This window comes from Mus caroli, unplaced genomic scaffold, assembly GCF_978045245.1.
Source record: "Mus caroli unplaced genomic scaffold, Mus_caroli_1 scaffold_1, whole genome shotgun sequence".
Taxonomy (NCBI): Eukaryota; Metazoa; Chordata; class Mammalia; order Rodentia; family Muridae; genus Mus; species Mus caroli.
In genome coordinates, this window is record NW_028227256.1 from 79,624,842 (window position 1) to 79,642,058 (window position 17,217).

At 42.2% G+C, this 17,217-nt stretch overlaps 2 protein-coding genes across 2 annotated transcripts in view; one reads left to right on the plus strand and one right to left on the minus strand.

Annotated features, from left to right (window-relative positions):
- Positions 1 to 4,286, minus strand: part of Col4a4 (collagen type IV alpha 4 chain) — a 143,814-nt gene extending 139,528 nt beyond the window's left edge. The window contains exon 1 of the mRNA XM_085838845.1: positions 3,998 to 4,286. The gene's annotated coding sequence lies outside the window, so the exon portion shown is untranslated. The remainder of the gene's footprint in view (positions 1 to 3,997) is intronic.
- A 55-nt stretch (positions 4,287 to 4,341) lies between these two features.
- The window catches only part of Col4a3 (collagen type IV alpha 3 chain), a 136,774-nt gene continuing 123,898 nt past the window's right edge, over positions 4,342 to 17,217 (plus strand). Inside the window, exon 1 of the mRNA XM_021155885.3 lies at positions 4,342 to 4,814. Coding sequence (XP_021011544.1) covers positions 4,728 to 4,814 — 87 coding nt within the window. The 5' untranslated portion in view covers positions 4,342 to 4,727. The remainder of the gene's footprint in view (positions 4,815 to 17,217) is intronic.

Here is a 17,217-nt window from a genome sequence, read left to right on the forward strand (position 1 = left end):
GGGTACTTTCTCTAGCTCCTCCTTTGGGGGCCCTGTGTTCCATCCAATAGCTGACTGTGAGCATCTACTTCTGTGTTTGCCAGGCACTGGCATAGCCTCACAAGAGACAGCTATATCAGGGTTCTTTCAGCAAAATCTTGCTGGTGTATGTGATGGTGTCAGCATTTGGAGGCTGATTATGGGATAAATCCCCCGGGTATGGCAGTCTCTAGATGGTCCATCCTTTTGTCTCAGCTCCAAACTTTGTCTCTGTAACTCTTTCCATGGGTGTTTTGTTCCCAATTCTAAGAAGGGGCAAAGTGTCCACACTTTGGTCTTTTCTTCTTGAGTTTCATTTGCTTTGCAAATTGTATCTTGTATGTTGGGTGAGGACACATGCTCCACTATGTTCATAGCAGCCTTATTTATAATAGCCAGAAGCTGGAAAGAACCCAGATGTCCCTCAACAGAGGAATGGATACAGAAAATGTTGTACATTTACACAATGGAGTACTACTCAGCTATTAAAAAGAATGAATTTATGAAATTCCTAGGCAAATGGATGGACCTGGAGGGCATCATCCTGAGTGAGGTAACCCAATCACAAAAGAAGTGACTTGATATGCACTCACTGATAAGTGGATATTAGCCCAGAAACTTAGAATACCCAAAATACAAGAGACACCCTGTCTTAAGGGAACAAGGCTACACAGAGTAGAGCAGGATACCTGACATCTTTCTGTGCATATGTGCACGTGCATGTACTCTCTCATGGGTAAAATATTTACACAGATGAAACAAATCCTTTAAAAAAATTTTTAAAAAGAAAACAGAAGAGACATGGTATTAATTAAAATTTTAAAGGCAGATTAAATAATTATTTAGAGTTGTCAAGGGCATTGACAATTGTACTCAAAACCTCCATCTAGTATCAAGTGTTAAAAAAAATATCTTATACAAAATGAACCATTTTTTTCTTTCCTTTTTTGTCTTAGTCAGTGTTTGTATTCCTGCACAAAACATCATGACCAAGAAGCAAGTTGGGGAGGAAAGGGATTTTTCAGCTTACACTTCCATACTGCTGTTCATCACCAAAGGAGGTCAGGACAGAAACTCACACAGGGCAGGAACCTGAAGGCAGGAGCTGATGCAGATGCCATGGAGGGATGCTGCTTACTGGCTTGCTTCCCCCTGGCTTGCTCAGCTTGCTTTCTTATAGAACCCAAATCTACCAGCCCAAGGATGGCACCACCCACAATGGGTACCCCCCTCCACCTTGATCACTAATTTAGGAAATGTCTTACAGCTGGATCTCATGGAGGCATTTCCTCAAGGGAGGCTCCTTTCTCTGTGATAACTTCAGCCTGTGTCAAGTTGACACACAAAACCAGCCAGTACACTTTTGTTTTTCATATTTAAGGAATAAACTACAATACACTAGTTCTCTTGGTTTTGATTCTGTTTTTAATTCATGGGCTCTAGTTGAGCCCTGGTTAATTCTAACCATAGGTGAGGAGAACGCCAGTGTAGTGAAGTGTGTGTGAGGAATGGATACTTAAGTCTGGCTTCCAAACAAGCCACTTCTTCATGTTTCATTTGCAAGTGAATCTACTAGAGAGCTTGAATCTTGGGCCATGACATTCTGATTCGATAGCCTGGCTGGCTGCTGAGATTGCAGATCGTAACAGCTCCTGGGTGTGCCAACGCTGCTGGTGTTAGGAAGGCCAAGGCAGGGTTCTAGGTGCTTTGGAAGTGTGCTAATCTGGTGTCAATACGGGGCTTTGCTTGGTTCTTGTTCATTCACATTGAACTCAGAAGAGCATCCCTACACCATGCCACCACTGAGCCACCATCTCTCACCATGTCCATCTCTTTTCATATGCAGCTCCAGTCAGAATGCAGCGAATGGTGCTTAAATGAGCATCTTGTACAAAAGACAGATCTGAGGGATTATCGGAGTCCTACAACTCCCTGAAGCTGGTACCATGATTAGATCAATGTTATAGTGAGTAAGGGTTCACCCTGGAGAAGTTAATCCACACCAGTATGCACAACAGGATTTAGAACGGAGGGGCAATTCAGATGCCAGGCTCCTGGGCATCTGTTTCCTCCCTCCTGTGCAACATCCCATTTTCTTCTGCCGCTGCATCAGAAATATAATGCGGGTGACTGCTCTTCCCTTCCAATGCTCATAATCTCAGTCTGTTCTTCCATCAAAACTCCAGGGCTCTTTGCTGAGGATACAGCTCAGTGAGTAAATGCCTGCTGTGGAGGTGAGGACCTGAGTTTCCATCCCAGGATGCATGAAGAACCAGATGTGTGTAACAATCAACCCAGCACTCCTAAAGCAAGACAGGAGGTATAGGCTGAAGATTCCCTGGAAGCTCACACGTCAGGGGAGCAAGGGACCCAAACGGGGTGGAAACAGAAGACCAACACTATCACACACACACACACACACACCACTCTGTGGCTCTTGCTCACCCACATAAGGATAAGCACACACATGAACATGCACACACAAATACATTATACATAGAGAGGAGAGGAAGAAACGACCATGCCTTGAGAAAAGCCATTTAAAATTTAAATTTTCTATAATCCTGCAAAGGGGAGAAACATCTGATATCAAGTCTGAGATCTTGTTTTTTCTTTTTAAGAAGCAGTATCAATTTATAAAAGACAATCATAGGCCTCTCAGGTCTCTTGGACATCAGAGTAGTCGCATTCTACACCAGGAGGATGACCGAAATTCCCCCAAGAACTTTCCTAAAGCCACTATGTGACCGATTACATTTATGATCTGGGCACAAACTTTACAATGTCCCTAAATCTTAATAAAGATTTTAATTAATGTCCTCTTGTTATTTTACTAAAGAGACCCTAATTCAGTACAGCTAACCAAAATGACTGTGGTGAGAGTGTAATGTATGAGAGAAAGGAAATAAAATAAAATAAAATAAAATAAAATAAAATAAAATAAAATAGTGGCCACAAAGTATGTTTGCACAAAGAATTTGCAAGAGGTTCTACCATGCACCATTAAGTTTGTCCTCTAGATGTCTGATACAAGTGGTTGGAATTCATTGGGCTCTGGAACTTTTAGATATTCCTCTGGAGACTCTGATGTATGGTTGTATGTCATGGAAGATGCCCCTTTCACTCTACAATCTGAGGGGGGTGGGGGAAGGAGAAGGAACTAGGATGGCCAGTGAACTTGGACAAGAAAACGGAGACAAGTAAATGTTCGATGCTTCTTCATGGAAGCTGGGCCCTTCCTTCAGTGATGAGCGTCAGCTAACAGGCCACCGAAGTGCTGGTGGCTGAGTTTGCACCCGCTAATACGTTCATGACATTCAGATGGTTATCATAAGACCTTGTTCGCAGTTACCACTGTGATGATATTATGGTTGTTTTATGGGTGCCTCAAAGAGCTTGCAAAGCCATGTAATTATAACACCCCGTGCCTGTTACTACCTCTCTTCTTTAGCACTGTGATGATAGTATCTAAGCAAAACTGTGATTGTACTGTAGCCTGTGCACTTGAAATGATACACTCCATTCAGTGTGGTCTGCCGCACGAGATAGCGTAAGAGCCCTGCAACAATGTACCCTACCAAGCCAGAAGTGACATTTGCATCCAAGGCCCTCCCAGGCAGGGACACCCTGGACCAGAGTTGGCTCTCATTTTCTCCTCCGTTTCCGCAGATAAGGTTTAGCCTGAAAAGCAGTTCAACTCAGAGAATAGGATGAGCTTTCTCTTTCCCCTCAGCTGCCTCTTGCTCTTGGCATTTTGGAATGCCGGGACTGCCAGGACAGTAACTCGAGCTTCCAAATTAATCAAAACACACAGTGCCCAGTTCAAGCCCTGGCAGAGAAGCCCAGGAGCCAAGCAAGCTCTCCTCTGCTGACCCCAAGGCCACAACTTCCCCAGCCACCACCCCTTAGATGCTAAAATGCTTTTGGTCCCAGGCAGGTGCCCTGGCGCTGGGGTGGTGCCTATCTGAGGGCAGCTTACCTGGGGAGCAACCGGGCAGAGAAGGAACAGCAGGGTAGCAGGCAGACCAGACAGGCTCCTCGAGGTTATGGCTGGAGGGAATCCACCCGTGACCGTGACTGTGTTCCTCTTCCCAGCCTGTCCAGCCTCAGGTCTGTGTGCTGGCTGCGAGTTGAAGGCCGGCCGGCAGCAGATGGGCAGCCCCTAGAGCGGCCAGCAAACTTGGCCTCCGGAGTCGCAGACTCCCGCGCGCCTCCCGCTTAATCTGGGCAGGGCTGCTGGCCACTCCCCCCACCCTGTGCAGCCACCTCCCTACCGCACACCCCTAAATTCCTCACGTTGACCTGCACCCGCTAGACACCTAAGTCCCAGGATCTCAGGGACATCACATCTTTCACCCTGACCCCTGGAGCCCACCTGCCTACTTGCTCTGCGGGCGCCCAACCCTTTCTCACTTCCTGGGCACGATGCCCGGTTGAAGGGACAGTGCCCGGCGAGCTGGGAGGGAGAGGGGACGAGGGCGGGACCTCAGCCACTTCTCCCCTCCCTTAGAGTCACAATCAAAAACTTGGGTGAGGACAAACAGACCGCAGTGGGTCGAGCCCTTACAAAACTCGCCCCAGTGGGCCAGCAAGGCGAGCGTCACTGCGCGGCCTCTCCAATCTGTGTCCCGCGGGGGACATGGACGCCTGAGAACCCGTGGATCCGGTAGGTCACAGAACACAGAAAACACCGGGACTCGGGACCCGTCATGCACTCCAAGTCTGCTCCAAGGTTCCTGGTGCTCCTGCTGCTTATCCTGCTGCTGCTCCTGGCTGCCCCGCCTGTGGCTAGCAAGGTGAGTGCCTGAAAGGTTGTGCAGATCCCACCCTGCAGCAGAGCTATGCCTGTCTCCTGTGGGACAAGCCTGCGCCACTCACTAGGGTTCTGTCTTTGAATCACTATCTGGAGGGTTGCTCAGCTGCGGGCTCCTCCTGAGTCCCGGGATGGGATCGCAGCAGCACACAACTCTGAGGAACAGGTGGAATGTGCTGCGCTGGAAGAAGTGGAGAGCCAGTCAGTGGTCCAGGACCCCAGGAGTCCCGGATGGAGGAACAAAAGCTTACAGAGAACAGAAAATGGATAGCAATAATTAGGTTATAGACAGGCAGATGATATGGATGGACCTAAGATAACTGATGATAATAAATATAATGTAAGTGATATAAGGTATACGATGATGATGATAAGCAAAAAGGCAGAGGTAAGAGGTATATAGATAATAGATGGATGATCAGATAGATGAGTTTGGTAGTAGGTGGATGGGTGGATGGATGGATGGATGGATGGATGGATGGATGGATAGAGAGGTAGGTATAGATAGATAGATAGATAGATAGATAGATAGATAGATAGATAGATAATGAAAATAATGGCCAGGGTTCTGGAGGTGCAATGTCAGGATGGTGAATGAAGTGCACCAGCCTGGGAGGAAATTCTTCCTTGGGAGTCTCAGCTCTGCTCCTTCCAGACCTCACTTTAACTCTGACTTCACTGGGGCTCAGTGTTCCTTTGGACTCTCTGGACACAAAAGCCATCACGGTAAAAAAAAAAAAAAAGAAGACACAGAACTTACATTAGGATGAATTAATCAATTTTGTGATGATTTTGGTTTTTATTTGGAATTTGGGTCTCCCTGTGCTCACTTGAATCTGCTCCATAATGCTTGGTTTTTTGCCACTAAAGATAAAAATCTCCTTGAAACGACGAGGAGCCTAGAAGGGCCTGGCTAAGTTTCAGTTTGTGAATCAGAAATTTAACTTTTCAGATGCTTGATGCTGTTTGTTGACTTGGGTGTGGTCTTGGGTATGGTGAGCTTCATCTCCAATGATGATGAGCAGGTGTCTCAGTCTTACAGGACCGAGGCTGTGACTGGAGATTAGTGGTCCCTTATGTGTCACAGGGGAACACTTTAACGACCTACGGTTGCATGTACTCTGCTTGTTTCCAGTGTGCTTCTCTCTTAAGGGAAGCATTACAGGATCACAGCTAGGCTAACCCTCCTCTGGATCCCATCCCTCTAGATTTCCCACTTCCCACAAATCACCCAGACCCAGCCTTTTGTGGTGTTTCTTTCCCATTTCTATGCATGTAGATCCACAACTACAGACCCACAGCAATATAGAGTTGTATCTTTAGCAGAACTATATTCAGATTAAATGTCTCCTTTGGCAACTTCCAGGCCTGTCTGCATCTGTGGTTAAGATCTCCATCTTTCATCTCTTCACTTTCCTGCACAGCTTTCAATGAGAGCTAAAGTTAATTGATCTGGTCGCCCACCTTTCAGTCATGTGCTGGTGTCTTAGTGTCTTCGCCTTTATACTCCAAAACATTTTACAACCTATATAAAGTGGCTCTAACAAGACAATATTTTTCAGGGTTAGTGAGATGGCTCAGTGTATGAAAACTAACAATATGAACTCAATTCCTAAATTGATTAAGAGAACCAGCTCCTGAAAGTTGTGTCCTTTCCCTGCCTACATTCACACAATATATGAATGAGTGAGTGAGTGAATGACTGACTGAATAGGACTGCCTGACCTAGGTGACGAAATACTGCTGGACAGGATGGCTACAACTCATGCAAACTGGTGTGGATTCTCTAACAGCTTTAGCAGAAACCAGTAAGTCATGTTATACAAAGGCCTAAGAACATTCCAGAACAGTAATCATCATCATCATCATCATTATCATCATCTTTCCAGACTTAGAAGAAAAGCAATGAGGTTATGAAGGGACCTGGGACTCTCAGAAAAATCAAAGGGTGAGCTGGAGATGGTTCAGCAATTAAGAACAGTTGTGGGTCTTTCACAGGATCTGGGTTCGAGTCCCAGAACCCATTTACAATCATCTGTAACTCAGGACCCAGGGGATCCAGTGTCTTCCTCTGGCCTCCATGAACACCAACACAGACATGCTCACATGCCTACATGCAGAGAGAAGACTCACACATAAAATAACAATGAATACATCTCATTTTTAAAATGTGGTACCCTGTGACCAGAGAACTTCCAGCTAATATCATATGCGATCATGTTGCAATCATGCAATCTTGCATGTAAAATTATTTCTGTTTTGAGTTTGGAGAGGTCAAAACATTACAATTTAAGTTAATGACTACCAAAGTGACTCCATCTGCTCTGCCCCTATTGAAGCTTCAAGTGAGCCTTTGTTAAAAACATTCAGAATTATCATTCCCACTGCACCTTCTGAAGGAAACAGAACCGGTGTCCTCAAAGATTACAAAATGATCCATATTACAGAGAAAAGATATCTCAAGTTAACTGGTACCTGCGTGACATGTACCAACACGGCTGAACCTACAAGCCAGCTGTGACCTTGAGCAAAGCAGGCAGTACTCTGAATCTCAATCTTTGTATCTCTGACCTGGGAGAGTTGACACCTTTCCAGTAGGCAGCAAATAATGAGTGAGGTAGCGGGGGAGGGGACAATCTTCAGGCCCATCCAGCTGTTGACAATGTGGCCCAATGTACCAGCATCCTTCTAGGACAGACATTAGAAATCTAGTTCTTAGTCATAAATGTCTTGTATTAATATTAGCAAGCAACTGAGTTCAATTTTACTCGAAGCAAAATAACAAGCAGGAAAAAAAATAAACAAACAAGCAAATCACTAGTGGATCAAACAACCTGCAAGTGAGAGATACATCCAGCGTTTGGGCTATCATGTGTCTAATCTCTGTGCTATGTTAGCTGGATGTCTCCAGCTGTACTTTAGCATTTCCCTAAACAGGAAACTAGCAGCAGTGCTGACCCTGCATGCCCTCCTTGGCCAAGGTGGAAACAGCCTGCCCACACAGTTTGTCCCCGAGTACCCAGGGAGAAGGACTTTGCTGCTTGGCTGAGAAGCCAAGGGCTGCCTAGCTGTTCACTGTACCTACGGGCTTACTGCTGCCTTCTGCTCAGTTCACCCATATCAAACTGGCAAGAGCCTTCTGCTGTTACTCCAGGCAGTGGGTGGGGAATGGCGATGGGGTGAGCATGCCTATCTCTGCTCCCTGGATAAGGTTTTACCAGCAAAGTTAGCATTCTCTTAAGTTCCAGGAACAACTCTAAGATGCACATAGCACACAAAGATGCTTTCTCATCTGAATTTATTTTCAAAATCAAAACCTTCAGTTGGGCTAGTTAACATTTCAAACAAACAAAGCAGTAATGTAATGTAATGTAATGTAATGTAATGTAATAGCACAAATTTATTAATCTCTGAGACTAAGCAAATATTAATAAAACGTGACTTGTTGTCTCTCAGACTCCCTGTATTGGGGGGGGGGGAATACAGAATGTCATAATACTTAAATTCTTAACTCTGTTCCAGCCCAGGAGGTCTGTGTATGCTATTCTCATGAAAGATTTTGTCTTTATGCTCCATACAAGTGGGGGAGGGGTGTGTGTGTGTGTGTGTTATGGTTTTTCAAATATAATAGTTTCATATTACACACTTGCTTTTTAAAATCATTGACTAGTATGTCATTGGATTGTATCCATATTGACATATTTTTGTAGAAGAACCCATTTCCTAGCATTTTGGTAATATAAAGTAGGTTATTTTGTTAGCCCCTTCCTTACAATGTAAGCCAAGCTGCGCACTTTTATTTTACAAAGTTGCCATGTGTGCCTCTCTGTGCAACATTGTGACAACTGGAACTGGAATTCCTGGGTGCATAAAGAAGAGTCTGTTTACTTTATTGTTACAGTAATTGTTCAGTATTGTTATATTAATCTACAGTGACGTTACATCATGTTTACTTTTTCCTTCATCAATGGCAAAACTTGATGTGCTTGGATGTTAGTGAGTGAGAGAGACCTTGTTTTAACTAGTAAGCCTTCATCTGTGATTGCCTCTTTATACTTCCCCCATTGTGAACTGCCTGGACAACTTTCTGCTCCTGAGTCTATGACAAATTTTGCCTTTCTCTTACTAAAATATCTGAAGTGATATGTGAATTTGGATATCAAACTTATGCTATTTAAATGTTTCAAGTTGGTGATTCTAATCTTTGGTTTACTTTTTCATTTAGTTATTGATGTCTTAATATACACCACTTCATCCAACATAACTTCAAACTTACCCATGTTTCTTTAGCATTTCGTCTTCTCCTTGTCAAAGAAATCATTTCTTGGAATTATGAAAACATCACTTTATATTCCTCTATTTGAAGAAAAAAAAGCCTCATAGTTTAAAAGTGTTTATCCTAGAATGGTCTTCAATTTATGGTATATGGATTCATTTTCACCCATATAGATAACAAATTATCCCATATTCTTTTCAATGGTGCATTCTTTTTCTGCTTCCCAGTTACATCTGTAAACGTATAAGGTCTGTAGTCTCTCTGTTCAGTCTGACTGATCCCTCCTTTGTATGGTTCTGTTTTGTGTTATTCTCTATGGCAATAGCACACTCTTTCTGTCTGCTTTCTTTGTTTTCAAACTACATCTTCTAGAACAAGTCACAGACAGAACAGTCATGCCTGCTGTCATTATTTTCTTTAAAATTGTCACTGCCATTTTGCTATGTCCCTCTAGCTGAGGTCTGGCATCCACTTAGCAAAGTTCTACCAAAATTCTCTGACATGCATTGCATGTAATGCTGCATAAACATGTGCCTGTCTCATACAAATGATACTGATTATTGATTTTGAAACTTTAATGTGGGTCTAGAAACTTTAATTCTCTTACTACTTCTAATAGCTTATGCGTTTAGATTTCACATGTAGCTAGTCAGCTAGTCATATTATCAGTGAATAATAACTTTATTTTTTCTATTCTTTTTATATTTTGTCTTCTCTCTCTCATTTGTGTGTGTGTGTGTGTGTGTGTGTGTGTGTGTGTGTGTATTTATAGGAGGAGGGGTTCCTGCACGTATGTATAGAGACCAGAGATCAACATTGGGTGTCTTCTTCAATCTCTCTCCTCCTTAGTATTGAGACAGACTCTCTCACTGATCTTGAAACTAGCTAAATGGGATGGCTAGCAAGCCCCGGCGATGGTCCTGTTTTGGCTCCTCAGTGCTGGAAATGTATTGGTGTGTGCCTCACTTTTATGTGGGTGCTATTGAGTGAGCTCCAGTTCTCATACACTCTACTGACTGAGCCATCTTCCAGCCACTCTTTTTCCTTTTAATACTGCATTAATTATAATTAGCACTTTGATCTTGTCTCATTACTTACATTAAAGAGAATGATTCTAACATTCCATTAACACTGTATCTGCTGTATAGTTTGTACTGTCTGTCAAATAAAGAGTTTCATTCTCTCATGAATCTTATGTTTTCTATTTTATTAAATAAATCTATATTCATGCTATTACTGGTTTTGTATATATGTTAAGTAAACCATAGTCTTTAGTTAGGCGATATAATAAGTCAATATGTTTTGAAAGTCAAACCATCCCTGCATTACTGTAGGATGCACTCTTAATTGGTCACAATGCCTTTTCTTAAAACACACTCATTATTGAAGATGACACAGGAGAGCACACCAACAAATGTAAAGTGTGGCCAGCCACCAGTTGAACACCTCAGTAAAGGCTATACTGGTCATGGCACAAAGCAGTACCAGGACCAAAAAGTCACTCCTCCAACTCTCTGCCATAAAGATACTAAAATCTGGTTTCAAGTCATCACTTCTTCCCTTTTATTCAGACTTATCCAAGTCCTCACTGGCACTTTGCATGAGCTGAAACTTTGTATCTAGATTCACAAGCTATTATGCTTCTTTGGGCTGTCTTGTTTCCTTCTGACTTTCCATTGTGACAGATCTCTTGGTGGCGTGGAATGGGATTTCACTTTCATCACTGCATAGTGCTCTGAGGTTTGAATAAAGGCAGCATCTCTATCTAGGAATGGCTTCCGAATTGAAGCCATTACATGTAATGCTACCACATGCATCTTTATTTATGAAGTTCTGAAATATTTTTTGAGTTTTTTTTGTTTCCTAATATTTAAGTATTTTATGTTCCTGGTGCTACTATACACAATATATTTTAAACTTTTAGGTGATCTGACTACTAAGAACATAATAAAACCCAGGTGAATTTGGTATTTTGATAGTGAGCAAGCAATTTGAAAAGTGCAAATGGATTTAATGGAAAAAACTTTCTGCCTTAATTGCCTGGCAAAAATTAATTAATAATGCTTTAATATCACTAATCTCAAAACTTTTAAAAATATTTATTGTGATAGCCTTGCTGTGTGGATTATCAAAATGTTATTTCTTTTTGTTGTTGTTGTTTTGGGTTTTGTTTGTTTGTTTGTTTTATTTTGTTTTGTTTCGAGACAGGGTTTCTCTGTATAGCTCTGGCTGTCCTGGAACTCACTTTGTAGACCAGGCTGGCCTCGAACTCAGAAATCCACCTGCCTCTGCCTCCTGAGTGCTGGGATTAAAGGCGTGTGCCACCACGCCTGGCTCAAAATATTATTTCTTAATTCTCAAATGTGTTAAGTTTTTCCTGGTTATATTTTTTTCTTAAATTTTAGTGCAAGTTATATTCTGATTTTTAAATTTTTGTAAAAGTCAAAGTTTTTGATCATGCCACTAAATTGTAATATATGAGACAGGATTTCGCTAGGTAGCCTAGGTTGGTCTATTGTAGCCCAGGCTGGTCTATAGCTCAGAATCCTGCTGCCTCTTCATCTCTAGTGCCCAGACTACATGTTCAACACCACCACTCTCAGATCTCTGCTTTCATATTTTCTCCCCTTCTTTTCTCTAAATTCAACACTCTCATTAGTCATCTGCTTGGCCTTACTGGATTTCCTCCTTATTCTCTTACTTTTTAAAAATGATTACACTCCTTTATTTATTTATTTATTTATCTATCTATTCATTTACTTATTTTGTGTATCTGTTCACACAAGCCATGGCATGCCTGTGGAAGTCAGAGGACAGACTGTGGGAGCCACTTCTCCCCTTCAGCTGGTGGGATCCAGAGATTTGAGTCACAAGGCTTACTGGCCAGTGCCCTTCTCATCGAGCCATCTCACTAGCCCTGACTTCATAAGTGAAACACATTGCTCTGCAAATCTTGGCCTGCCTGAGTCTGAAATCTTTATCTTCAGCTCCTCAACTTCCAGTCACCTCCAGCATTACACAGGCTTGTTCTGATGGCTTCTTGTCACTTTGTTCTACTGTTTCATGATTGAACCTCAAAATTAATGGTTTCCATGCCTTTGGAGCCAATCTTTCTCCAGTGGGCAATGGGAGATATAAAATAAATCCTCTTCTACCCACACAGCCTCACACAGACCTTCTGTATAGTCCAGCGAGAATCAGTCTCACTCATACATATGCCGTCTCACAAGATACTTCTGGAGGGATCAAGGCCTAGCTACTTCTTCTATTTTAATCTCCTCGTTCCCCACATTTCAAACCCCATGGTTTGTGTGAAATCCCATTCCAAGCCACCAAGAGATCCATCACAATGGAAAGTCAGAAGGAAACAAGACGAGCCCAAAGAAGCATAATAGCTTGTGAATCTAGATACAGAAGTTTCAGCTCAGGCAAAGTGCCAGTGAGGACTTGGATAAGCACTTGGATAAGTCTGAAGAAAAGGGAAGAAGTGATGACTTGAAACCAGATTCCTCACATTCACCCTCCAGTTCTCTAATTCTCTTTTCAGCTGTTTATAACGTTCAGAGGATTCTCCTCTACTGTAATTTCTTTGTAGTGATCATGAACTCAACGTATGGCAAGCCCGTTAAAACCCAGCTCCAGTGATGCCTACCTTTAGTTTCTGCTTTAGCTGCTCATCTTAAAGTGAAGGCAATGGGTTTGAGCCTTGTGACTTTGTGGAGCCTGGTTGATTTAACACTCACGCTTTCCTTTGCATGTTGGTGACCATTCTCCATGCATTAACTGTGACTACTGATAGTCACCATAACTTACTTTCAGGGACTACCTGAGTCTCTATGCTCTACATGGTTTCCGTTCTTATGTATCTGTCTTTCCCATAGTGCCTTTTGCTGCGTCTTAAGCATTTTTACAAGTCTCTGCAGCACCATCCTGATTCTTGGTCTTTATCTCAAGGTCCCGAGTCTTCTGTTTGCTGACTCTCTCAGGAGGAGACAGTGTGAGGGAGAGCAAAGGGGGGAAAGTGTCTCCTCTCATCACTCAGCCTGTCTCAGCCGGTTAGCGCTACAGAACCAAGTAGTACTGGAGCTTCCTAGGCATCATCAGATGTCTATGTCCCCCTCAAAGCAATATACTAAACCTTGCCCCAGGGCGACAATATTGGAGCATGGGGCCTTTAAGAGGAGATTTACTTATGAGGGAAGAAGCTCATGCGTATGGTTAGTGTCCTTTTAAAACGGAGGCCTGCCTGCTTTCCGCTGTCTAAGACAGTATGGAGATGCCTTTGTCACAGCAGAGGGCAAGGCGTCCCCAGACACTGAATCCATTACCATCTTCATGGTGAACTTCTCAGTCTCCAAACTGTGAGTAATACATTTTTATTATTTACAAATGACCAAGACCAAGGTATTTTATTCGCTCAGTCCCAAATAAACTATGAAGGAAACAAACAAGTTTCTTTTCATGTTCCCAGGGTCACCTTCCTCCAGCTCCTCCTGCTGTTGCTTTCTCCAAATATAGCAGGTTTTTGTTTGGTGAGACAGAGGTCAAGATCAACACAGCACAGCCGCCCAGTCTCTGCTCATACCAAGCCAAGGGTCTTTCTCTTTGAGGACTTTCCTGAGGATAAGCCGTTGGTTGGCTTTGAGTAGGATCCTAGGAAAAGCAGTGAGATGAATGGAGTTTATCCTCATACTTCTCCTATCATTTTGACTGTATTTACCAGTGTGCAATATGGACTTCCTGATGTTAAATGTGAGATTGGCTTTGCTCAGTATTGCAGCTGACAAAGGGCCCAGAAACTTTAGCCAGTGTACTCTTCCAACTGCAGGGTTGTCTAGCTGGAGAACGCCCTGCATTCCTGCATCCCTCTGGAGCTGACCATACTCGCACTGTGGCATTCAGCCAAAAGGGCAGCCATCCATCATGGAGTAAAAGACTTCCCAAGCCCTGTGAAAACACACAGTGTGTAGAGTATTTTTGTTCCACAAGGTTTATATGAGGCTTCCGCCTAAACTCTTAATCATAACATACCTTCGCCATAGCTCATTTACCTCAACTCCCTTTTCAGTTTAAGGAGAAACTAGGATGATACCATTTTAACAGTACAGCCATCTTCCTGGGTGGCCCTTTCACAGTGTCCCCGAATTTCTACTTAAGCACTCAGAGGGTCTCAATCTCTAAAAGCTACAGTGACCTAAAGGCTGTGGAGAGATTTTTAAGACAAACACAGGTGAACTCCTGGTGCTGTGTTCAGTGAATAAGTACCCTGGGTACACATGGAACTCACCTAAGAGGCACCTGTGGCGATCACATGTTTGTCCTACAAAAACCTATACATACCTATAAAGAATAGGAAGCCTGGGGGCTGGTGAGATGGCTCAGTGGGTAAGAGCACCCGACTGCTCTTCCAAAGGTCCAGAGTTCAAATCCCAGCAACCACATGGTGGTTCACAACCATCCATAACAAGATCTGACTCCCTCTTCTGAAGTGTCTGAAGACAGCTACAGTATACTTACATATAATAAATAAATAAATCTTTAAAAAAAAAAAGAATAGGAAGCCTAACGTGAGAAAGGTATAGGCTGGAGGGAAAAGTCACATTTGCAATATTTTCATGTTTTGTAGAATTCATCTGTCTCTGTATGTCTTTGTCACCATGGGATGCTTTGACAAACTACTATAAATAGATATTTATTTCTCATAGTTCTATGAGATCATTAAGTCCCAGATCTGGGTACGCAATGGCTAAAAGATGGCAAAAGCCCCACTCTTGGTTTTTAGACTACCAACTTCTTGTGTCCTCAGGTAGACAGAGCTGTCTGTTGTCATCTTGCCAGGGTACAATTCCCATCACGGGACTTCTCATGGTTCAAGCACTACCACATTAAAGGATCGTTCAAGCACTACCACATTAAAGGCTCTAATGCATAGATTTGGGAGGGGGGATATAAAGATCCTCCATAATACCTTGTACCTTGTTTGAAGGTTTGTGAATAGTGTGCCCTGACCTTTGACCAAACACTTGACATAGATGAAAAGCTATCAATGATGCTTAGAAGGTCGTGAACCTTCTGCAGCAATCAGTGTAAAACCTTAGCTTTAAACAATTTCTATAACAAAAATTCTCAGTGTTATTCATCCTTAGAAGCTGGGAACTATCTATAATAAGAGTCTCTGTGTTTCAGAAAAGTTTGCTGACCTTAGCACACAACATCCGACAAGCCCGAATTTCCTGTGATGAAGTATGTATAGATTTGTTAAGGCAGGCATTAGTTCTGCATTCATCTTGTGTAATCACTGTCAATCTTTCCTTCTCCCCAGAGTTTCCCCCTTTGCATCTGCTAATTAAGGTTCTGGCTTCAGGTGTTTGTTCTGGCTAAGACTGAACCAGGTTTCATTACTTGGTAAGTTTCCACTTCATATAGAGTGAGAACTTCAGAGCTATAAACAGCTGTGTGTCTGTCATACAACAGGAATATGATGTGAGCCATTTCCTATGAGCCATGTAAAACCATGCTGCAATTTTCTAAGTTTTATTTAAATATCCAAGGCAACTTGTAAGTTAGCTTGAACATATATCTCAATGCATGTATATTATCTACATATATAATTACTATAAAAACATCAATGAGATACTTTACAGTGTTCTTCAGATCATGACTTCAAACACTGTGAACAGGACATATTAATTGAGACAAGACACATTTCTATGTATAGCCACTGACCTGGGAAGTGACTTCTGTATACATTTTCTAGTGGATTAGGTAGGGCTCAGTCCATACAGTCATACCCATGGGAAGAATAGTGCGATTGTTTTTTATTAAAAGTCATTGTCAAAGTTATAAATAAAGTTTCTATCATTAATACCATTACTATAAGACTGGGTATTAAATTCTCCCATGATTTCTGGGTAACAAACCATATTCAAACCCTAACTTGGTGGGGTAAGTCCACAGGGTTGTGCATGACTGATTATGGATAAGATTAATGCTTACACATAACAATCTAGCTTTCTAAAAATACAGACAATGGAGAGTAATTTATGTGGCAGACACAACAACTATTGAACTACCTGTGACTAGCAGAGTGGCTTACGAATGAGTCACACACAGTGCCCTTCCTTTGTCTAGATGACACATCACTCACTGCTTATGCCTCTTCAGCCTCATTGGGAAGGATCTGAATTTGCTGAGCATGGCACCAAAGCAGAGAGGATGAAAGGCCATTAGAGAGGTGTGAGGAAGTAAAAGGCATCTTAGAAGCAGAGGAATAAAGGAGAAGTCCTCTAGATCAGCATAGCTTTGCCCAATCCAGTTCTCCCACTGTATCCCATGAAGCTAACAATAACGACTACACACAGAGAAAAGAAGTTTAAAAGCTCAGCTCTGTGCATTTAATATCACACTAAGGAAAGTATTTTCACCGGGGCTGGAGAAATGGTCTAGCAGTTATAAACACTGAATGTGCTTCCAGGGGACCTGGGTTTAATTTTTAGCACCCACATGGTAGCTCACAAACATCTGTAACTCCAGTTCAAAAGGATTTGATTCCCTCTTCTAGCTTCTGTGAAGACTAGGTGGTGCAGATAGGTACATGTGGGCAAAACACTAATTCACATAAAATAAAAGTAAAGAATATTTCCATATGTCAAAATAGGTATTGTATACAATATATATATATATATATATATATATGCATTCATACACACACATATATGTATACATACACATATATGGGGTGTGGTTAAAGTTTTTTCAGTATTTTTTCTTTGCAAGGTAGAATTGGTTTTAAAATGTGTATTCTTCAAAGTTATTTAGAATATAAAAACTGGGAGATGTAGTTCAATCATAGAGCTCTTTCTTACTATGCTTAAAGCTTTGGTGCAATACCAGAACTAGAACAAACAAATGAATAAATGATACTTGTAGTTATACAAGTGCTTCATCATCTTGGTAGCAGACTGGAGAGTGTGCTGGATAGTTTAACGTTAACTTGACACATGCTAGAGCCACTGGAGAGGAGGAATCATTGATAAAGAATACACTTGCATAACATCTGGCTGCAGACAAGCCTGGAGGACATTTTTTCTAATTAGTGATAGTGAGGGAG